Below are 25,307 nucleotides of genomic sequence, written 5' to 3'. Positions count from 1 at the left end.
CATTTGTTCTCCAGATGACAACTAAATAATTTCCCCAAAATGGTATATCCTGTAAGTTTCCTGGTGCATATGTTGCATCTAATTCTGTACAACTGCATACTGCCAGCTGAAGAGGCTGTGTCACTGGTTCTCCATCTCCAATGCTTTCTCTGAGGTCAAATACAGCTAGCACCTCCACTTGAGCAGCAGACTAAAGTTTGGCATGGTGGGGCCATGAGTTAGTGTCTACATTAGATCACCAGGTTCAGTCAACTTTCCAGCTGCCTGCCAACCACTGCACTTGGAGGGCAGAAGCAGCAGAGAGCAGCTTCTCTGCAAGACATTACAGTTAGAGCAAGTGAAGTGTGCCCCATTAACACAGACCTTCCCAGCTATGTTCAAACCCAGCTATGGAGGAGACATACCAGAATCACTGCATTACCAAACAAGCTCCTTACAGTTCCTACCGTAAAACCACATTTCCCTTCCTAAATGGCACATTTATTCGCTCTGATCCACACACAAGCTGAAGGTAGGCAGACTTTATTAAAAATACTGTCTTGAGATTATTCACAACAGCTGCTTCCTCTTCAAGCGAGAGGAAAACAGATGGCAACACAACAAGAGCTAGATAATTTTTAAAAATTAACTCTAAAACATGACACTTGTACAGGATGTCTTCCACTCGTGCATCTCCAAATGGGATAGTCAAAAAAAAAGAAGAAATTGATGCCAAATGTTATTTTGCTAGTAGAACATAGCATAATTAACATATTGAAAACAAGGGCAGAACAAAGAATACATCGAATTGCACAGAAAAACTGCAGGTTGCATAAAACCCTACATCACAGAGCTGTTTGTTGCTGTAGGTTGCCTACAAAAACATTCAGAGCATAGTTTATCTCCTCTCTTAAACACTTATAGAGCCTGACAGCACCAAGATAGTGCAATTACAGGTGTGGTAGTGTATTCTTTTTAATATTCATTAGCAACTTCAATCAAGATTCACAGGGGTGGAAAACAGCAAGAGAAATATTTAAAGTCATACTAATTATCCCTGTGAACATAATGAGGGGATGTTATTTGTGTTGGTCTGGCATCAACTGCAGCCTCTCTACTGCATGTCGTGCACATTCCATGCACTTAAGAGTAGAATTTAAGAAACTATAAATACATCACTGCAACATTTTAAACATAGGTTGAGGGAGACCATGTATTCTTGAGCTACCGCATGTTCAAACAACTGTTCAAAAGTTTTCAAGAATTCCTACCAAAACAGCAGTATTTTTGGACAGACAGCAATGAATACTCAGTGGGTTGTTCCTTCTACAGGACGAATTTAGAGCAGAAGGAAAATGTTTGGACAGGAATGAAAGCTATGCTTCTGACTACCTACTTTAAGTAAACATGAAATTTAGGGTAAGTGAAGAGTTTACCTTTTTTTCTGATATGCTTACAGCTGAAATGCAGTATGCAGCAGACCCCTGAGCTACCAGCCTATGTTTCAGGATCTACTAACGTCTAATAGACTCATATTTAGAGTAGTAAAGAAAACAATGCTACACCTCACCACTTTCCTGGGCAGACTCCTCCTGGATGTGACTACTCAGCTCCATATACACTGAAGAACTCAGAACGCGTATCTTTTTTACCAGGCACAACAATGTATTTATTTTAAAAACTAATGAAGTAGCCTCTGCCAATCCAAACCCCACTGATGGTCTGCAGGGAAATACTCCCACTTCTGTTCTCCTGCTCAATTACCATGCCAGGTACAAGCCTCCACCATCTATTCTATCAACATTTCTAAATAACTAGAAATCAAATAACCAGAGCAGTTAGACATCAGATTTACAGCAACAGCAAAACTAGTCCGAAACAAAATTTACATCTGTGTGTCTATTCTTCCCCACCCACCCACCCCCCCCGAAAACCATAACCAAAATCCAAACCGCACACATAAGTTGTGCCAGATGACTAGCACATTTAGAAACAGAAATCGTCCTAAACTCAGCTCTGGATAAACTCAACCACATCATTGACAGCATAACACAAGCTATGGTCCCCTGTGATTCTTTCACCTGTAATGTTTAATTGTAATAATTTGTAGCCAACGTGCCTCAAAATTACAGAGCTTGTGGTCAGTAAAGTATATATACACACTGAAATACTGTCCTCCATAATAATATATAACAAATGCACAGGATATCATAACAAAATACACTACACATAATATTGTCATTACCTATATAATATACATCGCCATAATTATACAATTATAATACATTATACATTTATATATGAAAGCCCTACACAACTTTCAAATAACTGTTAAATTCGAAGCTCTGTTCAGCTGACATTTTAAAAACTTTGATTTCATTTCTGACAGTGCTGCTTCTGCCGGGTTTTGATACAGCTTTATCTGACTGACAGAATAGAGGGGTTTTCTTCCACAAGGATAACCAAATATCACACAACGCTGATCTTTAACTAGATCATAAGTACATCTGAAGTGTTTGGAATAGTGACATGGTTTGGAGTATTAAGAACCCAAACAGTGAAGAGAACAATTACAGAAAAAAAAATGTTTCCTTCCATGCCATTTTGTCTTTCTGATCCCCATTCTAAGGGTAGAAGAAGATTGGACTTTGCAACTTGACCTCCATGTTATTCAGTGTATCTTTGATCTCAAGCAAGACAGTGAAGTCTCAGACATGCTCGTGTACTCTCTAGCTGTGACTCTATGAATCAACTTCCTCTATTTATGGAAAGTAGGTATTAAATTAACTCTTGCCTTGGCATTTATCATCTACAAGCTTCATTCTCAAATTCACGGGATATCCTCTGTCCAGCACAGTCTACCATTCCAACTAAGTTGTGTAACTCTGGCTGGCATGGCTAACCAAAGTTGACAGATGTCCACACTGCGGAGGAAAAATAACCCCCCAAATCTTTATTCCCTTGTGAACCATAAAACTCAAGTATGTGGTGTTGAAACTGTCATTCTCCATTAGAAGACCCACACCCAAACTTGTTTAAATGGTACCTCTTCCATTAGTTTGCTCCCTTTTATAAAGGCAAAGTAGATGTAAACACATATGTCCAAAATTTGTCTTGCAGATTAGAAGCTGTATTTCTAAATCTTAAGCACAGACCCTGCCTTGTTTTCTTCAGGAGTGAGAGATAATAAATGCTGTCAGTCAAGCTTACATTCAAAAGGAAAAAGATGGGGTACATGTACAGTTGGTAACTGCAAAGTAACCACCTAAAATAAATCTGTCAAGGAATCCAATTACATCACTGAGCTTTAACCAGTTACAGTGTACTTGCAGGAACGAGAAGGATACCCATTTAACAACAAGCTTCCTTCCTCACCCCTCTGCTCCCCTGGCAGATCCCCATTAAAAATGCTTTATGACAACTACTTATATCATGTGGGTTATCTAAAATAAAGTTCTCTCACTTGTTATCATTAAGAGGTGCAAACTACCAACAGCTCACACCCAGCGGAAGATCTCTACTGAATAGATAGTACAGCTCTGTGGTCTTCCCAGCAGGGAGGAAAAAGCCACTTACCCAGATAAGCTGTCCTTTCAACTTCTCTGCACTTCCACCTCCCTGCTGTACCCTTCAGCTCAAAGAGTACCTAATCTAACCTAGACAGTGCCAGAAGCAACACTGCTCACATAAAACCCCAGGACGAACAGTAAAGCCATGCTATAAAGGAACACTCCGTAACTATTGCACACTTCTTGTGAGCTCTCTCTGCTTCTTGGTTTAGGGAGATCCCCTTCCACTTTCTTTACATGACAGTTGTGAAGAACTTTCCTCCTCTACCACTCCACAACTGCTGTCTACTTACATCTTTGCTTAACTAGATTCCCTGCCATCTGCCTCCTACTTTTACACAAAAAGATAACTTTAAACATCCTGGAATGCTTGCTGCTCTGCAACAAGGCATTACTAAGCTCAAACAGTACAGACTTCATGATGCTCCAAGGGCTGGAGCACCTCTGCTATGAAGACAGGCTGAGAGTTGCGCTTGTTCAGCCTGGAGAAGAGAAGGCTCTGGAGAGACCTTATAACAGCCTTCCAATACCTAAAAAGGGCCTACAAGGAATATGAAGAGGGACTTTTTACAAGGGCATGTGACAGGACAAGGGGGAATGGCTTTAAACTGGAAGAGGGCAGACTTGGATCAGGCATTAGGAAGAAATTCTTTACCAGAAGAGTAAGTGAGGCACTGGCACAGATTGCCCAGAGATTGCCCATCCCCGGCAGTGTCCAAGGCCAGGTTGGACGGGGCTTTAAGCAGCCCAGTCTACGGAAGGTGTCCCTTCCCATGGCAGGGGGGTTGGAACTAGATGAGCTTTAAGGTCACTTCCAACCCAAACCATTCTGTGATTCTACGATTCATGTGCATCTTAAGTGAAGATAAAAATCTCTGAGCAATTTGATTATGTAGAAAAAGCCTCAGATACATTTAAGAGTATTCTCTAGCATTTTCTAAAGTGAATCCTCCATGAAACACATTTCAGACTACAATTCAAAATATTTTGCATGAGTTATCCTTCACTTTTCTGAAAAAAGATTTAATGCTGATAACTTCTTCTAGCTCTTTTAACCAGAGAGAATTAAAGGGGAAGACAGAAGCACCACGTATTTTATGTACAAAACACCAGTCATTACTCTCCCTTCTGTGGAAAAGCACATTGGAAGTACTGCTGTTAAGAGACACATCATCATCTTTCAAAGCTGCAGGAAACTCGATCACAAACCAAACCCTTTCATCTCGAGTCCAGGTCTGCAGGGAGAGCCACTGGTTGAGCTCATCAGCTAATTTTTACACAACCCTCCATTGCAGAAACTCCTTCAGCACAGCTCCCACAGAAATAGCACAGAGACGTCTAAAAAAAATGCTTCTGGGGAAGGGTGAAAGAGACAGGAAACAAAGGAACATTACACTAATAGTTCTCTTCTTCTAATCAAGAGAATAGTGCTGACATGATGTAAGGTCAGGCTTGCCAAAGCCTGGAGAGAAGTAAGAACGTGCACAAGAAACTTCACAAAAATCGGACATGGTTTTCAAAGCACAGAAAGAGGGAAGAACAATAAATCACTAACAACTGCCACAGAATGAGAGCAAGATATTAGCCAAAATACATGGATGAATACAGGGACAAAACACAGCTGCAAAAGGTTAGAGGCTTCGAGAGAATTTACTTTCTTTCCATCCCCAGTCCAATTAGCAGTAACTGTTACATAGTGCAGCAACAGCTACCTAATACCTAGTGCCTCCCACACACTTGTCCTTATCCACAAAGAGCTGTGGAAATGCTCACCTTCCAATGTTAGTCACAGTGAACGACAGGGGTTGGCTCCCCCAGCACACAGGATGCATTTTATTGCCACAGTTAGTGTTACAAAACATGCAGCCCTATTTTCTGTTACTGCATCTGTACTTCCTCTTTTCACCCTTTAGGATTCCCACCATGGCTACCCCAGGATCAGGAACTGCAGAAGATTTTATGAGATAAAGACTAGTCCAGACAAGAACACCAGTGGTGCCAGGCCCATGAGCACAACCTCTCCCCCATCCCTCAGGGGCTTGAATGCCCTGCCTCAAGCCCCGCTGGGACATGGTGCCACTGTCTAAGCTCAGACCAGGCTGCTGGGAAGAGAGCTGTGGGAGGAAGCACTGAGGCAAGCCTCATGGGGCACCTTTCTCCGCTTCAGAGCTGTATTCCAGCTCAGACACGTGCCCTTGGTCCTTACCAGAGCTATGTAGCAGGTTTGTCTGTGCCTGGTTGTTTGCCTTACTGATCCTGACCCTGAACTGCTGACTTAATCTCCTGGTGTTACCTTGGACATACCCATCATGACAGACTTGTCTGGTGATCACCAGACTCTTGGTTGACCCCGGTTAACATAATGGACTTGCTCTACTCTTGTTTGGCTACTAGAGGACTCCCCACTTTGTTGGCAAGATCACTGCCCTGTGCTTTGCTGTCACACCCAGCTTTCAGCTTGCCTCTCTTTACCAAGTAATGCACTTTGTGCTCCCTGACAAGTGGGATAGGATAGACTCACAGCTCAACAGAGCCACACTACATTCATCTATTCTTTATTCAGTTCTGCTCTCAATATTATTAACACACACACACCAGCAAGGCACTGGGACTTCTCTTACTAAAGTCTCAAGGACCACTGGAGTATTTAAGTAATTATTGCTATACAACACAGGGCTTCAGAAGGGTAAGCAAAAGGTTAAATCTGAAACATAAGTGACCAGCAGCTCGTCAGAAAAGTAAGCAGCCAGCATACAAGATGGGATTTATTATTAAGGCTATAGCTGACTTTTCTACATTGTTTAGACTCCAAGCAACTAGAACAGAAGCTACTTGAACAACACAATGCTCTACACCAGGCCTGGGACCTTTATGCAGTCACACAATGCTAAAATTTCCAGTACTGCCAGCTTACAGAAAGGCAAAAACTGGTGTTAAACCCTGCAGAAGAACAGGCAGAGTCTGAGCAAGCTCTGCTGGAGAGCGGCAGTAGAAGGAGGGGTACACAGTGGGAAGAAAAGGGAAAGCAACAATTTAGTACCAGTTTCTCAATGGCAGCTTCCTCCTTAGTTTCTATTCTCCAGACCCAGCCACCAAAACAGTTTTCTGCTAAACTCCTTCTGCCCCCCCCAGGTGTTTTAGCTAAAACAACTAACACTGAGTCAGGAAAAATCAGCTTGTCCTGCAGATGTCCAGCTTAAGTATTAAGCATCCCTTGCCTTTAGAATGGGAAGTCAGACAACTCAAACAAAGTCCCCCAAATTCCCAGAAAATAGAAATCAGCATCCTTTCTGACCCTTGTGAGAGCTATTTGCTCCGGTACCACATTTCATTTCCCCAGGACTGGATGTGGCAGGCAGGACCTTCACTGCAAGAGCACTACTGCGTCCAGAAGGACGCAGAAGGTATTTGACTCAAAGTGCAGATTGACAAGAACAGAATCTTGAAAGGAAGGAAACAAGACTTGGCTGGGCAGAGAAACAGAACGCTGCTTGTCCTCCCCTGCCCCTTCCGCTAGCAGAGCTCTCACCACCCTGGGCACTGCTTATCCAAAGCAACCAATTCCATCTCTACATCCAGCTGGGAGAGTTGCCTGTGAAGCACCTGCCCTGTATGTCTCAGCAGGGGGAAGGCATGTCGTGAATGAAGTAAGCAGGAAGAAAGACGACTGCCACAGTGGAATAACAGATCTGAATAGCACGCTGGGCACTGAGATCCTTGCCACTTCTACAAAACTGCCTTCCAGAAAAATCTAGAATTAGACCAAAATCGGCACCATAGCTGGTAGATACCATTTTCCTACCCTGTTCCCCACTTCAGAGAGTCGGCTCTGCCTTGGAAAAGGCTGGAAGATAAAGAATTCCATCGTCTGGTTAGGAAGGCAGTGAAAGCTCATTGACAGTGCTGGAGCAGGTTTTGAACTGAGCATATGTGCAGGAAGCCCTGTATTCCACTACAGGAACAGAATAACTGCTTGTTACACAAGTACCACCCATGCCATGGACAGAAAGCAGCACAGTGTTTTCCTTTTATAGGCAAGCATATATTCCTGTAGCAGGAGGAATTTTGTGTCCACAAAGGGATCAGAACAATGGATAACCCTCACGATGATAACCCTCAATTTCAAGTATTTGACTCTGAAAGCTCACTGGTGCTCAGCTGATGCAGGGGTAGACAATGCAAGCCACCTAGATACTGGTTCCCCCTGGCAGGAACGTGAATGCAGACGTATGTCCAGTACCATAACGTCACAGTGCGACAAGTATGCAGGCTGTCCTACAGGCACAACAGCAGCTATGCATTTCAGTGAAATCCGGCTGTCTTTCAAATAATTAGTATAAAAGCTCATTTATCAGTAAGGTTAATTAGGCAAGTAATGAACTGGAAAAAAAAATACACCTGAGGAGACTGTAAAATGAACTAAGTGGGCCAGGTCAAACTTAGTGGCTTGAAAGTTTGGGGCTGAACCATCCAGTGTGGATTATTACAGGAGTACAAACCAATAGCAACACGATTACACTGTCTACAGCTAAGCTGTGACTGCGAATATGATTCTGAATCCTGGTCATAATTAAAGACCTTTTAGAGGCACCACTAATACCACAGAAGACTACATCAGCATCCTCTTGAGTTAGTTTTAATTTACAAAAGCTTCAACCTCCTTCCCTATCTCCCGCAAAAGCTCTCAGTTGCAGCCCTACAACAGAATTCACATTACTCTCCATCAAAAGCTGAGTAAATGATCCGCTCCTCAAAGAAATACTCAAGCATACTCTTGAAAATAAGCTTTTTTGGTCCAAGAATTTTACTCTAATGTCTGTTAAAAAAAAATAATCAAACCAAAAACCAAAAAACAAACCACCAACAAAAAAAAACCCCAACATTTAAAATCTTGATTAAAATAAAGCCAACCCACTGGCTCAAAAATTACATTCTGAAGCTTTAGATTGTCGTCACCTTCATCCCGTGCTGGCCTATTTTAGTGTTAATCTCATGCTATCATTCAACAAACAAGGCAAAAAAACCTAGCAGGCACTGGCTGGGCCATGGCTCATCCTTCCCAACACCCTGCTCTCCCTGCAGCTGTGAAGGCTCCGCACAGCAGCACAGCTGCTTCAGGTGTACCACAGGGGACAGCGATACAAGCAGCACCTTGTCAGGGGCTACAGGGACAGACCGGTTCCCCTCTTAAAGGATGTCTGCAGCAGGCGAGCTGCACACCCCCATGTGGTTTTCTAGATGCGTTCACCCTAAGACACTCTTCTCTCCCTGCAATGCCCAGCTTCATTCATTATACAAATTCTAACTTTGCAGGGAAATATTCAGACACCAAAAAAAATGAAGTGTGCATCCCTGTCCAAAACAACGACAAAAAGAACCACAGAATCACAAATGGTTTGGATTGGAAGGGACCTTAAAGACCACCTAGTTTCAATCCCCTGCCATGGGCAGGGACACCTTCCACTAGACCAGGTTGCTCCTGGCAAGGTTCCATGCAAGCTAGCCTTGAACACTGCCGGAGGTGGGGGAGCTACAACTTCTCTGGGCAACCTCTGCCAGTCAAATAAGTGCACAATGCCTGCACTACACCAATATGCTCCCTTGTGCATTGGTTCTGTCCAAGCCCAACCTGCCCCAAAACAAATACCCCCAGTTCGATCTCCCACAGCATGACACACTAGGAGATATGTACACTGCAAAATACATCAGCATTCTCACCATGAGACCGAAGACTACCAAATTCTTTACCTAGTATACAACAAAAGCACCAATACATCACCACCACCACCACCTCCTCCAAAAGCACAAATTCCCACCTTTAAAGCATAGTACAAGGTCCTGCCTTGTGACTGACTCCACACTCCGAAGGGAGTAGGCGGAAGCTCCTGTCCCCATCTCACATGTTGGAGTTATGGAGAACAACAAGGGATCAGACCTAGCCCTGTGCCCAGTATTTTCTCCAGACAAGTCACCTCACAAGTAGTGGGGTTTTCAGATCACATTCTTAAGCACCTAGTTAACCCCACTCAATACAGGAGTAGCTTTGGTACACCTGCAGCCTGACATTCTAAGCCCTAGTAAGGCATGATCCCATTTCATTCTGACACTGTGCGTGGTCTGTTAAGCAACATATTTGCTCCTAGCCAGTTCCCAATGCAGCGTGCATGGTACTGCTAAAGTAGGGACCCCTCCTTACAAGCATTTGGTTCTTCTGGTTATTGCCAAAATCAAACAGCCACCATATAAAAAAAAAAAAAAAGACATGGAGTTTGACATGGTACAACTATACCAGAGTAAGATTTCAAGGGCCACGGAGAAAAATATGCTTTCAGTTCCCAACATTCACTTTGCACAAGAAAGTAATGCCCATACTCAAGAGCATCAAGTGCAAGTTACCCGCAGGACTACGTTACAAATTCCCATTACCAGGGCATCAACGTACTACAAATTTGCAGGTGTTATCAGGAAACTCTAATAACGCCAACATTTCTTGCTGGACTATTACAGAAAATGGCTACATTTAATACTGGAGCTGACTTTAAAAGTCACTCAGTTGATAATTTTTTTTACTTTCAAACCCACAGCTTTCTGGAATGCAGTCACAGAAGCAGGTGTCAAAACAAGCTAATTATCAGCCTGTTAGAGCTTCACTTTTGCTGAAGCTATTTTGCTCTATTGCAAGATCCTAAATTCCCCCAGGCACTTTTTATTCCTTGTCAAGAACTTCTGCCTCACCACTCAAAAACAGACAGTCAGGAGTACTGGTCTGAATAAGAATTAGCTTTCTTTTTTTTTTTTTTTTTCCTCTCAGGCAATTTTGCTTAGTAGGCCTAAAAAAATAAAAAGCCACAGGAGAGTATGGAGAGAGTAAGTATACCACCCACACTGTCCCGAAACCTAGTTCCTTCCAACCCTAACATGCAACACCAGTTTCCTCAAGCCCACTCCATGCCATCAAACCAGAAATTAGAGAAGCTGGATCTATACTCCAATATGAGAGGGAAGAGGCATAAACAGCTCCCTAGCTTTAGTCAGGGATGGATTTATGACCACCAACCATGACTTCTTCCTCCACTGTCACCTCTGAAGCACTGATAGCCTAAGCCTATTCTGCAGCAACTACCTGGAGCTCCTGTCCTAAAGTATCATACACAGTTAGTGGGAACTCAAGCAGAATTACCCAAGGGCTGCTGGCTGACAGAATGCAGCAAAATTAACTACCTGGACCAATCCACAAACACAAGGTAAGACTAATGTTTACAGAAATAAGAGTGGTGTTGGTCACCTCCTACCTTATATTTGGGGCAAGAGATGCTAACAGAGCACAAATGAGCACAAATGTGGTTCTTCAGGTACCGTAACAGCTTGACATTTGAGTATTACGCAACATCAGCCAAGGTCCCAAACATCAAATGTCTTCTCTACAAAATGTGACTTATACTGCAGCCACACGACCTGCTGAAAGACAGATTTCAGACAACTGCAGGAGTTTCACAGTTCAAGTTCTGCCATTATTTTTGCATACCTTACGGAAGCAAGTAGCACTACCCCTGGTTTCCTTATAATACACGGAATAAATAAAATGTGCAACTACCCATATGCACAATCCCTTTAATGTAATCAATTGTACAGTTTCTCTTAGGGACATCTGAAAAAAGTCAAAAGATAAGCAACTGGAATCAGCAGATCTGAAAATCTGACCTGCAGAGCAGTGACAGATCCCACAGCAGCATTCCCTGCTTCTCTCTGCTGAATTGCATTCAGAGGCAGATAAAAATCAGATCTATATTTCCCCAATATTAAGTTCTCTGTGAGAGTAAATGCTGCTGTTTCAGACATCCTGCAATTCGAAAACTGCTAGTGCATTCATAAACAGAAGAAACAATGCTTGTGATGCAAAGGCTCATCTCTATAGCAGGTGCTTTGTGAAGAAGCTTTTCAACATGTATTGTACCGTTACAGATCTTTCATGACTACAGAGAGCATGTCGAGAGCAAAGTTACAATCCCAGAAACAACACTCGCAGTTGGCAAATGACAACAACAGAAGAGCCAACCACTGGACAATGAAGCACTTCCATTCATTCTGGAAAGCTTGGGCCAGCCACCCGGATACGTAAGTATTCATAAAAGTACAATTTCTTCAGAAGTTTTGTTCTTAGGAAAAAAAAAAAAAAAAACAAAAAAAAACCAAAACCACAGCCTTGGAAAAAATAAGAGCAATTGTGTTAGACCACAGGATCCCCTCTCTTTTTCAGTAACTATTAGGGATCTGCAACAATGCAGTCCCAACCAGTAAATCTAACTTAAACACTGCTGCTTTGGAGGGGATAGACAGTTTTTGGTTTAGACACACAACTCTCACATTGTGTCATACTGTCAGAGCTCAATTTTCCAAGGTTGTGTTCACGTGTTCTGTAGCAGCAACCAGCTTTTCAAACTAGAATCTAAAAGCAACTGTAGGATGTCACACCCTGTGTCTCCTGCAAAATAGATCTAATTTTCCATTACAAACGGGTGATTGTTCCTGGGCAGTGGGAGGAGGGAGAGAGAGAGGGAGGCTAAGAAAGGGAGCTTTTATACTATCTACCAGATTTTTCTTCTCTTTCTACCACCCTCCTTCCTACAATTCTACAAGCTGAATAACTGCCAGAAAAATCAACAAAACTATTTCTCATTGAAATACCAAAACAAAACATCTGAGAAGTTTCATGACACAGTTCAATTACGCTGTTAAACACAAGGAACATATGTCCACCTTTAAGAACTCACTAAATGCTTTAAAACATGCATCTTAGAAGAAAATACCAAGAGAAACAGCTTTCAGAATGCCACACTGTAGTACTGAATGGAACAGGAAATGAGGAACAAAGAAAGGAATTTCATAGATTCCAGATGTACTCTAACACCAGCTGGGAAATACAAGCAAGAATCAACTAAAGCCTTGTAAAAGCCTACCACTAACTGTTTTCTTCTAGAGTTTTTGAACAAAAAGTGAGTAGCTGTAAACAATTTGTAAACAGAAATATTTTTAGAAGGAATTGCAAACAGTAGTAAAAATAAACTTCTTCCCCTCTCTCTTTTTTTTAAGGAGTTTAAAACTCAGCCATCAGTGCATCTGCTTTTTTGGAATTAAGAAGTCTGTATAAGCAGCCATAACAGAAGCACAACTGTAAATAAAGTATTTCAAGTTGTCAGTTTTTCAGTACTTGGAACATTAAAGCTGAATGAAATGTGAAAGGAAGAAAAATCAAAAACAGTAAAGCTGATTGATACTACATGCCTTCTGTGTAACTGGAATTGAATGGGAATTTAAATCTGTAAATTGCTAAAAACCAAGTTATCACTCACTCAAAAACTTTATTCCTACAGCTATAAATTACGAAATTAACCACTCTATGTTCTGGAAACAGAACTCCTTCACAAGTTCAAATACCCTTCTGCTCCCCATGTTACCCAGTGTCTCCACCATTTTACATTCCTTTTCTGAAACACAACTTAGGCCTTTCAACACAAACTTATTTTAAATGGATTTTGAAATCTGTAGAAATTTGTTAGAAGTACAGTGACAAACAGACAGGTGTATTTCCTCCTAAGATCACTATAAAACATGAAAAGAAAGCTTAAGTATGCATCTGAGGGAAAACAGACCTGCATTAATAGAAAATTCCCCTCTTCCCATTATTGCAGCAATAGGTGTTTTTCCCAGCTTCAAGGCTTTTCAGGCATTTGCTGCAAGTGGCAGAATTGAGATGCTTCATCTAATGTTCATCCACCTACTACCAGCTTACAAAAGTAAAGCACATGAATATTTATGCAAATTAAACATTGCATCAAATGCTACCCGTTCAAACCTACCAGTCCTTCATAAGTGAAACACCCTCCCTCTTACTATCACATCACACTAATCCATTTTAGTTAATGGCCATACAGTTGCAAACCCCAGCAGGTAGGGAACAATAAGATTCCATTGTTGGGCTACTGGGCGAATGAAGGGATCTTCATTTTGCCTCAGTGCTCCCTGAGAGGTGATAAAAGGCAAATGCATGAGTCTCCAGTCAGGTAGAAAAAAGATAAGACTTCTGAGGTCTGGAATGAAAACTGAAGAGCAGAACTCTCCGAAGTTGGGCAAGTCAACCAGGCTGTTAAGTCTTCAACATTTGTGTTCTTTTCTCAGATCTCAGCAATACAGATACAGTGTATTTTACCCCTTACACACAGAAAAGGGAAAAAGAAAACCCCAAACCTCAAAGCCCTCAACCTTTCCACTGAATATTTAAGTTGTTTTACATTTGGCAAAGACCCATGAAAAATTTCCAAAAAATGAAATTAAGGGGGAAAAAAAAAATCCAGTTCTTCATAATTTTGAAGCTTCACATCTCATTTTGCAAAACTTTCACCCAGAAAGTCTACTATAGCAGGAAAACAACATGCAAAGTTTCAGGGAAGTTGCTTTCCCTTGGTAGAGGTTAGGATGAGGGAGGAAGGAAGTCAGATTTTGTTTTGTTTTTATTCCAAAACAAAGCTTTTAGTTGGATCCTAAATTCAGTCACCAGTCAACCATGCTGAAAAAAAAAAATCAAACGGGCACTGCTAAAGAACAGATACCTCATAAGGTTTAATAAATGTTGCTAAAATCAGAGAGCTATTCAGAATGTTCAAGTCTATGATCAGCTTTTCAGTTTCATAAAATATAACCTGTTATTAACTCCAAGCATCTCCCAAGCTTCTCCTTGACTCAGCCACAAAGTAGATAAACCTCTGGTACTAGGAGGTTTAAAAACACAATATTAAGACATACTAGTACATGTTTTAACCATTAATATACGCCTTCGGTGATTTGCTACCCAGACACATTAACAGTCCACTGGCACATGCAAACATTCATTTTTCTTCTGCATGTTTGACTGAACGTTTATTGGTCTGAAATCATGAGTAATACAAATGTCTAATATCTACATCTTCTACAGTATTCGGCAAAGACTAAAACCCTCTGTCTTTATTCTAGGTTTCATGCTCTCACAAGGGGAATCCATAACATGTATTCTCCAAACTCAACAGTCTGCAGAGTGAGTTGTCACAACATCAGAGGTATTAAGTACTCCTTGACAACCCCAAGCGGATTTTGCCTCATCCTTTCCCCCACCTCCTCCAAGAGAAAACTACTCCATGAGCTATTTGAAGACTTAATTCAGAAGTGTAACTATTGGCTTCAACAGAATTACTCACAATTTACACTCCTGTAATGGAGATCAGTCAGCCCTTCATTAGTCAGAGACTAAGAAAGGATAGAGGAATACCTGACGGTCCATTTGCAGTCTATAGTGTTTATCTGCTCTAAGAATTTTAACCTGATATAACACTACTAAAGGTATTTTAGAAGGGGTTTTTTAAACTGTATTTTCTAATCTTGCTGTAGGCAGCACCCTTCAGTGGGAGCACCAGTGCAATAAACAGCTTCATATATAACAATGTTTGACAGAATATCTGCGTAAGTAGAAATCTTGCTGTGATGGAAAGAAGGGGGATTGAGAGCGGCCTGTTTAAGCATAACCATGATAATCAACATGAGGTGCCTCAGCTTTAGAAGACAAGTGTGTGAGAATTAATCAATGAATACCAACTAAAACACCTACACTTTCAGGAGCAGCTAAGGCTCCTGAACTGAGCCTTAGCTCAGTTAGATGCAACTAGCTCTCAAGCAGAAGGAAGATCAGAGGTACAGATAACTCAGTTCGTCATTATCCTCCTGGCGGTCTCACTTGAGTTTTAACATTTGTTCTCCAGAGCAGCTGGCCAAGCCAGTGATATCAGAAGCTAAAAAATACAGCATCATCAAGAAAACATGTACTATGGAAGGGGAGCAGACTGAAGAGCATAGAAAGATTCAATCAGTCTCGTGACGCTGCCAGGATACAGACATGAAAGCAGGGGATGCACCTGCTGTCTCCTCCATCTGATTTCCCACACTCACACGCCCAGTCAAGCTCCCGACACTTGCCCAGAGACAGCTCTGACATTCACTTGAGCGCACAGATTCAGCTCAGATAGAAGCAAACTAACCCTGACAACAAAAATAAGTTGCATTCTTTGGGCCTACTTTGCAAATTGAACTGGATTTTTTTTGTTAGCAGAAGTGCATCAGTCAACAGCAGGTATGTTTGGGATGGAGGATGCAAAGAACATTTCTTAGCTGGGAGCAAGATGAGTGGGAAAGGAAAAAGCAAGACCTGCCTTTTCAGCAGCAACAGGCTACTAATTTGGGTTAGCATATCACATAGCACCTTGGACTGCAGCTGTGAGAGCAGTATCACAAAGCCATGTGTGAAACATGGAGAACAGCATCAGGCAGAACAGAGACAAAAGAATGCAGCAAGAGAAGCTAATATTCACATCTACCTAACCCAGTAATTTCAGAAATAGAAGACTGAAAACTGTTTTCTATCAATAATAATTAAAAAAAATACTATATATAACAAAAAACCCCACCAAAAAAACAAAAAAACCCACCAAAAACCAAACACTACCACACAAAGCAACCCACCAACCAGTCTGAAGAGTAATTCAATACAATGAATTTTCTGGGAAACTGCAGAACTAAGTTATCCAGCACTTACATAATGTCCTCATATAAGAGCATTTGGTACTTTGACCAGCACATAATCACCTCAATGAGAAGAGAAGAAAACACTATTCGTTCTCATGAGAGAGATTAGAGAACACTTTTTTCAAATGTACTAATTCCAGAAGAGGACAAAAAATCCTACAGAGTTTGCTTCTTGACATCAGAGGCTCTGAGCAGATCTGTTTAATGGCTTCACTCCTGTGAATTTACCTCTACACAATCTAAAAGCTAAGTCACATTGGCTTCCACTCTCACATATGAATAATTTTCTACATTAAGTTATGGGTAATTTGATGTCAGGCTGGCAGCCCCAAACACAAGCATCTTCTATTTCTTCAATCTAAGTTCACTGAAGCATTTTTCTACTGCTACCTTCATTGCCTTCTCTCACTTGCAGAAACTATGCTTTGGTCTCCATTTTTTCTCCAGCTACGACTGTTCCTGACAGTCCACGAACAGTCACAGTACTCCTCTAGAAACAGTCCATGAACATTCACAGTACTCCTCTAGAAACTCCACATCTTTTCCATTCAGCACACTGAACACAAGTCAGTCAGAACACAGCCACCACCAAATTTAGCAGAGTATGAAATACTGAACCAGCGGTGAAAGTTTTGCATAATCTATTCTGCACCCTCCATGGCCTGTCAGACTCTAGCCTTAAATAGCATTGCAGTCAATCCATAACAACATAAGTCGCTACTTTATTTTACCTACGCAACATCAGTTTAAGCTGTACTTGTCAACTTTTTAAGGTGTAGAAATGATCTTGAGAAGTCTTGAATATATTCGGCTGCGATGCAAATAATTTCTCTGCCTTTCTTCACTTGTTGGTCCACTAACTTTGAAACACTAGAAAAATCAGTTATCTTTATAAGAAACATTTCACATTTCCTAAATATTAATTTTCCGGTTTATATATGTATAGGTACCTGGGAAAATACTTTATGTTAAAAATATCTATTCAACAACCTTATGCCCCACTTGAATGGGGATAAATCCTTTTACAGTATTACGCAGTGAGCATATTTAGTCGTACTTACTTTTACAAGTTACCACTTAAGATGAGGCACTAAATCCCAACAGACAGCATCGAAAGGGATGTCTTCTCAAGGCAAAATGGATTTCCCTGACCAACTTTAGGATTATTAGATTTCAGGGAGGCCTTAAATTTGCCAGAGACAAGGTAGCTCCTCCTTAACCTTACAGAAATTGACAGAGGCATCTCTCAAACATTTATTCCATGTCAAGTTTAATGGTGGAAGGGCAGTAAATACCTTCTCTTGGCAATCAACCTGTTTAAACAGTGGGATACTAGCACTTACACAAACACTCTGCCTGACTTCACCCAAGACTCTCAATTTACCAAAGAGAAGTTCAATTGCTTTTGCAATGTCTTAAACTACATAGCTCTGTATGAATCAGTAAAGAAGGCACAGAAAAAAATGAGTCAGAAAGACAGCACGGCCTACAGGCCACCAATCCCCCATCTAGTCAACTGGACCATCACAGTGTAAAACAGGGCTTTGAATTCTAAGAAAACGGTGGGTTTACCCTTTGAACGGGGTGAGCTGTGAGCAGAGCACCAACCCGTATCAGGTAGTGGCCAACCTTCATCACAAAAATTTCACAGCTTCATGCTTCTGACCACGCTTAGTGCCAAACAGAGACTATGCTGCCGCAAGACCCACATTTCAGACTCTGACCTCAACACCTGTAACCACAAAAAGGTCTATAGCTGGCCCTTTCTAAAGATAAAAGAGCTTTAGGAATTTATTCATATCTTGGATTGCAGCAAGCCCTCCCATTATGATTTCTGAAGTCAACAGAACAATGAGCAAAGGGTCCTCCTCGTTATATTATGGCCCCTGGTAGCCTACTGACAATGCAGTATCCTCCTGTCCCAATTAATATTTCAAAACTGTGAGACAGTTTAACCTCCATAACAAGCACTCCTACCTCTAGCAAAAAAATACAATTTCAGAGCAGAGCCTAACACTCCTAGATAAAAGAGTACTAAATTTCAGGGACCTGGAAAGCTTGTTACTTTACAGTGAGAATTCACAGATGAGCTGTTTCTTTAGATTTTTGAAGTATAAATGATTTCACAAAGTAAAATCTGGCAGAAAATTCTCTGCTAACCACTATACAGCCTTCCACAGCACAAACGCTGAATATGAGCTTTTCTTTTCTCAAGTGAAACTTTAATAGTTGATGCCATTTAAGGAGAAAAGAAGCAGCAATTAAGTACAGTATATTTATTAAACATTATTAACAGCACAACACAAGTCATGTTGTCAAGCAGAAGGACTCTTTGTAGTTTTTCCAGCCAATCATCAGCCATAGAGCCTTATGTTGTTTCCTTTCAGGTTTTGAAACACTGAGTCATGGAAATATCAGCACTGCACACTTCCTCAAAGTGGCAATCTTATAGGAAGTGTTTGTTTAGTCTTACATGACACATTGCTTTGTTTATGTACACGGGATTCCGGTAAAAATAATTTTCAATTAAGGAAAAAAGACAAGAGGACAACAGTTGCAGTCATGGGAAGCCAAAATAAATCAATTTCAAATAGACATTTCAACATTGCATTCATTAGCACAGATACTCCTTTTTTTCTTTTTACTGTACGTTACTTCCTTGCAAAAGACATGAACGGAAGTAGCCAGGCATTGAGTACTTTCAATTCAACAAACCACAAAAGAAACCAGAAACTGGACAAGAGGTAGCACAGTAACAACTCCTCTTAACACTACTACCCACAATGGCAGAGTTCATCTTATTGCTCCACAACTTCAGGATCTCAACAAGACACCTTCTGGAAGTGGCACATCATTGGCAATGCAACTGAATGAGGGAAACAAGTTCCTAAGAAGCTCAAGGGTTCACATCTTCAATATATGAAAAGAGATGGCTCAAGCCAAATCCAAACACGATTACAGAACAACACTACTCAGAATGGGGAAGCATTTAGGTCTGGAATATAATTACCCATCTAGCTAAATGTGGCTCTATGCAACCCATCAGTCTCAACTGAACAACTTATACCAGCAGTAGAAAATGCCTTCATTTACCCAAAGCTTCTTGGAAATACGGGACAAGACCCTGCCATGCAATACTTCACATTAGGGCACTCAAACATCTCTATGTTATACATGTTTTGCACAGCTTGAAACCTCCAAACTGCATCAGCTGCTTCACTAAGAAAAGCACACTACCATGGGTGTCCCATGCTGATCTCAGTGTGTTTGCACTGAATCTTCAGAGTATCACTGCTACATTTTGTCAGATTTACACTGAGGCATACTTGTATAGGAGTGCTCAGCAAAGGTACTACAGAGAAGCAAACATCTTGCCACATCAGGCGCAGAATATCTGAAAGTCAGAGATCAGACAGAGCTTGGCCACGAAACAAGCTCCTAAAGAATAGGACTGATCACTTCTCAAGCATGATAACTACAAGCAAATCAAGATGGGAAATGACCTATTCCTTTGTCCTCAAGTAACTTAACCCATCAAAAGATTCAGTGTCCTGTCACTAGAAAACAGAGAAACCTACAAGATACTAGCAAATGGGAAGTGCTAACAGACAAATTTACTCTCGGAAATAACTGGAGGGACACTACTTTCGTCAATGTTCACCATCTCCTTTCAAATTCACTCACAGGGTTTTTTGCAGGGAGCCTACAAGCTTCAGTATACAATTTCTTCACGATTAGGATTGTTTTACAGGGCTTGTTAGATTATAAATACTCTCTCAAACCATCAGAGCAATCCTGCCACTTCTACTTGTCTGACCAACTTCATGAAAGATAGTCAGCTACAGAAAGGTATTTAAGTTTCAAAAACAGATCTCAGAAACACGCTCCTGCCAGGAAAGCCGATGGCTATGCCTTCGGACACTTTCTAGCGAACAGAAGGAAAGCACTCGCTCTGTGCGTACTTGTTACCGCCCTCTGCCGACGCACAGTAGAAAACCCGGGCACCGCGGAGCTCCGGAAAGCGCCCGGCATCATTCTTGCAGTTCATTGAGTACAGACCTCCTGCTTGGAAGGCAGAAATGAAGCACCGGTGTACCAGTGAGGCACGCAGCTTTTCCTACCTACTATCCACGCTAAAAGGCAGCGGGAATCCTGGCTGCAGTACCGCACGTTAATCAAACGCTTAGTTCTGATAACTGAAGCCAGCAGCAGGATTAACTTCAGTCCATGATTTAATGGGATTAATCTCAAGTCTTTTGCTGCCGTTAATATCTTTGATCTCTTCTACCACTCAAAGAAATTCCCACACTCCAGTGACATCAGTCATCTAGGCATAATAACATCACTGTTTGTTATAAAAAACACCCAAGAGTCACCACCCTCCATGTGAGATGTGTTCTTACTCCTTTCACTGAAAATCGCCAGATAGGAACAACCTGCAATGGCATCACCTGCATGGTGTCTGAATCGCTCCTTTGCAAAGAGACTTCCTTTTTTTTTTTTCCCTCTCCTCTTTGAAAAGAGACAAAAACCAAGCCTGGCGACACTTCATAGTCCTACTAAATCTATTTTCTGCATGTTTAAAAGAACACAGAATCAACATACAATTTTTTTAGTTTATGTAATGAAATTTTACTTCTTAAAATCTACTATCACTAAACCACCTGCTAGCAGCTAATAAGGAAACGATCCTAGTAATGGGCTCTTTGAAATGCTAATGCCACTATACAATAATGAAATTTCCTATGCAAACTCGATTCTCAGTTTTATCTAACATGACAATTGGTGGTTGCAAATCTGCTTTCATGTGCACGGACATGCGAGAGGAGAGATCTTTCAAGAGCGTTAATAGGAAGCTACAAGCCCAACAACTCCCTCAGTACCCACCACCGTCGCTCAACTTGTCTACTTCCCCTCGAGCTCCCGGCCACCATGCCCCATCTAAGGGAGGCAAACCGCTCCCTCCGCTTACGCCGGGTTTGATTCTGTTACGGAAACGAGGGATTTTCCCTCCCAGCCGGCACGCTCTGAGCTCTACCAGGGAGAGTTTAATCTGCACGCCGACATCTGTCGCTTACTTTCTAATAATGTGGTTTGGAACCCGATCAACAGCAACGCGAGTCGGAGGAAGCCGTGAAAGCAGTAGCCTCAGCCCGTCCCGCTCGCTGAGGGAAGGGGCTGGGGCACACGCTCCTTCCCCAGCCGCTTTTTGGCCGGTTTTGCACCAGCTCTGCCAGTGACACAAAGTACTGAGACTCGCTGACCGCCTCCAAACTTTCAGGGCGTTGCTTAGCGACTAAAAGGAAAAAAATAATTAAAGAAATCTCGAAATCCGCCTAATATCCTGCGCCGCCCGGACTCCCGCTGGCGCCGCTCGCCCGCTCCGCGCTGCCGGCCTGTCACCGCAGCACCCGGCCGCCCCACGTGAACCAGCCCCGCACCGCCGGCCCCGCGGGCACCGCCCGCCCCCGCCGCCCCCAACCGCTGCCCCGGCGGGACGCGCAGCTCAGGGGAGCGCAACGGAGCGGCCGGCCCCGGGTGTCTCGCCGCACCGGTGCTGCCCGCTCTAGCGGGGGCTCCCCGCCGCTGCCAGGCGCCCACACCCCGCGCCCTCACCGATTTTAATCCTGACGCTTTGGAAGACCCGCAGCCCCTCTTCCTCCACCGCCATGGTGGTAGTGGTGGTGGTGCCGCCGCCGCGCCTGGCGATCGCCAGCGCTCGAGTCCCGCCGCCGCGGAGATGCACAGGCCGGGCCGGGCAAGAGGAGACAGACGAGCTGCTCCGCTGCGATGGGCGGGCGGAGAGCTCGGAACGCGCCGCGACCGGGCTGCCGCGACCGAGCAGCCGAGCGAAGCAGAGCACAGCGCCCGGCTCTCCCCCGTCACGCTGCCAGCTCCCGCCCTCGCCCCGCCGCCGCCCCCTCATTGGCCAGCGGGGCAGCCGGCCGCGGCGCTCATTGGTCCGCTGCCTGCCAGGGGTGGTGGGAGGGGGGAGCGGGGTGCCAGGGAGAAGCGGGGGGGGGGGGAAGGGGGTGCTGCGGTGCTTTGCAACAGCTGGAGCGCGCCGCGCGCGGGGCGGCCACTCCCCCCCCCCCCCCCCCGCGGGCCGGCCCCGTCCCGCCGCCGGGAGGGGAAGGCGGAGGCTGTGAGAGGCGGCCCCGTCCGTTCCGGCCGCGGCAGCCCCCGACCCCGCCGGGACCGCCGAGGGGCAGCGGCGGGACTGACTGACGCTGCGGCCCGTCTGCAGCGCCGGACCGACCCACCGACGGGGAGCAGCCGGCGGGCCCGGCCGCGGGGCCTGCGCGTCATGGCGAAAGGGCGGGAGGGATGTGCAAGTCCTCTTTCCCACAGACCCATAAAGAAAGGGCACTTGCGATGCCCCAGGATGAAACCCATTCATTAGTGGGGAAAAGAAGTCCTGTGTTAAATAAGCAAACCTGTCTGGGCGTTGGGAGCAGGCCAGTCTGTCTCCCGGCTCCATTAGATCAGCGGCAAAGCTCGCTCTACCTGATGGCATGGGAAGAGCAGGGAATTCAGATTTCACTCTTGCATGATTACACGTTAAACAGCAAGAAAAAGGGCTTGTGTCAGCATTCAGCGCCAAGCTTTGGGCCTTGTAAAGTCAGTAATTGAAATACTCCTTCCCTGAAGGTCTGGCAAAAGCAGAGCACAAAGTTCAATAGGAGCCTACAGATCACTTCATAAAGCAAAAAACCAAATCGCCTTTGGTGCAGACGGTCATAACCCACCTGAGGGGGCTTAGCACATCCCTATGCAGAAGAGCCCAGGCACGTCACAGTTCGGCATGGCCAAGAAGCACAACAAAATGCCCCTTCTCAAGCCTGCAGCCAGAAAGAAAATAAAAATTAAAACAAAAAAAAAATCAAAAAAAGAGGAAAAAAAAAACCCTTACAATCCACTGCTTTCCCACCTCAGCTATAATTTCTGAAGTGAGAGGCAAACAGACTAAGAACAATCTATACATATATTAAGAAGCTAGTACTAAAGGACAGCAAGAAATCACAAGGCAAATACTAAGTCAAATGCAGCATGAAATCTGTAGGCAAGAAGTTGTCCAGGCTAGCCAAAAGAATACAGCTGGGCAGTCCATCATTGCTTGAATCATGGCAGGTACAACACAAAACGAATTCCCTTTATTGAAGGAAAAATGTGAGACATTGAAATATATAAGAGCAAATGAACACTCGGGAAGGAGCCACTTGGGAAGTCAGGAAAGCCTGCGGCATCTGGGTTTTCCAACACAGGTATGGGCCTAACTCTGAAGGAAACTGGCAAGCTTACAGCCAAAAAAGGAAGCAGTGAGTTATCCTAAGGAGCTGCATTACTGTGTTCTCCTTGTCTGCATAGCCAAGTGACATATATAATTTGATAAAAATACTTCTATAGCACAAGACTCTGAAGGGATTTTGTAAAGCTCAGGCTTCCATTTACCAGCATCCATGCCATAATTCCCTCCTCCTCACTACAATATGCCCAGTGTCCTCCATAACCTCATTGCATTATCCCCATTCCACCTAGCATGTGTCATCTCTTCTCCAGAACGCTCCCAGCTCACTGCAATACTTCGGCCCCTCTGCCCGCTGGTCCTTTGCATCCCCTGTGATATCTTTAGTGCTCCCTGTCCTAATAACCTTTAGCATTTTTTTCACCGTAGCCCAAATTTCACCTGTCACAATACTTCTGACTCTGCTATTTTTGTCTCACCTTCCAGCTGGACAAGAGACAACACAAGTTGTCTTGTAACTTCTTGGACAGAAGTTACAAGAATGCTGACCAAAGAGCTCACATTTTAGGAGGGACATTGACTCAGACTGGCCAACCTAGGTTTGCCTCTCAGATAGTGGATGTGACAAACAAGCAGGTTTGGAGTATGCATGTTGTACAGGTCTGTTTTAAAACTCTGTACCTGCTCACAGATAAGAAAGGAATATACAACAGCTGTTGCTTTTGCTCCTTCGCCGCACAGGACACACCTTGAACATACTTGCACAAAATAAATACAGGCCCACTGAGTCATCTTGCTGAAGAAGAATGGCAAACAACTGTTATACACAATGCTGTACACAGGCAGAAACAATAGCTATAAGCAAAGGAAAATGGATGCTATTGTTGGGATCCCTATAAGTTGACCCCAAACGAGCTCACAAATCTCTTTAAAGTCATGTTATCTTTTTACTTGTGATTCAGTAACCAAAGAAACTTCTGCACACTGATGCTGGGAACTGATAAATCTCCCCCAACAGCAACAGGGAGAAACCTGCTTCTGAGCTCTAAATATAGACATCATAGATAAAATATTGTACTTCTCTCTGTTTTCTGTGTTTGCCTTTGGTACATAAAGACTTCAGTTGACCTCGTTTCCCCCTCTGAAGCTTTTCTCATCTGCAGAAAGTTGACCCCAACATATTCATTAAACAACAAAATCAATTTATCATCAATTCTCTCCCCAGCATTTGCAGCTGTAAGAGTTACTCTCAGCAGATGCACAGACTGTCCTTCCCAATCTGCAGTCATGTTTTTTTCACAGTCACGGCACTTCTATTTCCTTTATGCCCATGAAACAAAACAAGGTATCTACCTATAACCCAGTTGTTGTATGTTCACAAAATGAGGCTATACATGAATTCCCCATCCCTTTTTGTGCACCCCAGTTTACAGTCAGAGCCCACCACTCTTAAATCTAGTTTTATTCGAACCAGCATAAATGCATCCTGTTATCTAAGGTGATGGTTGTCCCCCACATCCTAACCTCAGGTGTTGCTTGCAGCCTCTCCCTGTGCTAGCACTGGTGCTCACGAGGGTGTGTGGTGTACCACATTTGTTGGTTGAAAAAAAGTACACTGTCATGATTCCCACTTGTGTATTACAAAAAACAAGAGGCCCATAAGCTGTGATGCTCTGAAATCCTTTGCCCAGGATCATAAGCAACCTGAGCAGAACGCTTCCCAGTCCAAAGGTGTGACTGGGGCACGCTGGTATGCTCGGCAGCATTAGGAGTACATGCTTACACACCATCACACTTCTAGACTGTTTTTCAGGATTGCCTAGCTTTACCAAGAGCATGGATACGTCCAGGAAGGCTGTGGCAAAATTCAACCATAAACCCAGCCTTTCCTTTAAAATGTGCTGAAG

General features: G+C 43.3%; 1 protein-coding gene across 2 annotated transcripts in view; it reads right to left on the bottom strand.

Moving 5' to 3' along the window:
• The window catches only part of RASA3 (RAS p21 protein activator 3), a 130,716-nt gene extending 108,679 nt beyond the window's left edge, over positions 1-22,037 (bottom strand). The window contains exon 1 of one of the 2 annotated variants that reach the window (XM_030473698.1): positions 21,771-22,037. In XM_030473698.1, the coding sequence (XP_030329558.1) occupies positions 21,771-21,825 (55 nt within the window). In that variant the 5' untranslated portion in view covers positions 21,826-22,037. Of the gene's footprint in view, positions 1-21,232; positions 21,505-21,770 lie in introns of those variants that run through there. The other variant, XM_030473704.1, reaches the window with a different exon arrangement.
• Positions 22,038-25,307: the final 3,270 nt, after the last annotated feature.

Source organism: Strigops habroptila, chromosome 2, assembly GCF_004027225.2.
Source record: "Strigops habroptila isolate Jane chromosome 2, bStrHab1.2.pri, whole genome shotgun sequence".
Lineage (NCBI taxonomy): Eukaryota > Metazoa > Chordata > Aves > Psittaciformes > Psittacidae > Strigops > Strigops habroptila.
The sequence above is the reverse complement of the archived record's forward strand: the minus strand, read 5'-3'. Positions and strand labels throughout refer to the sequence as shown.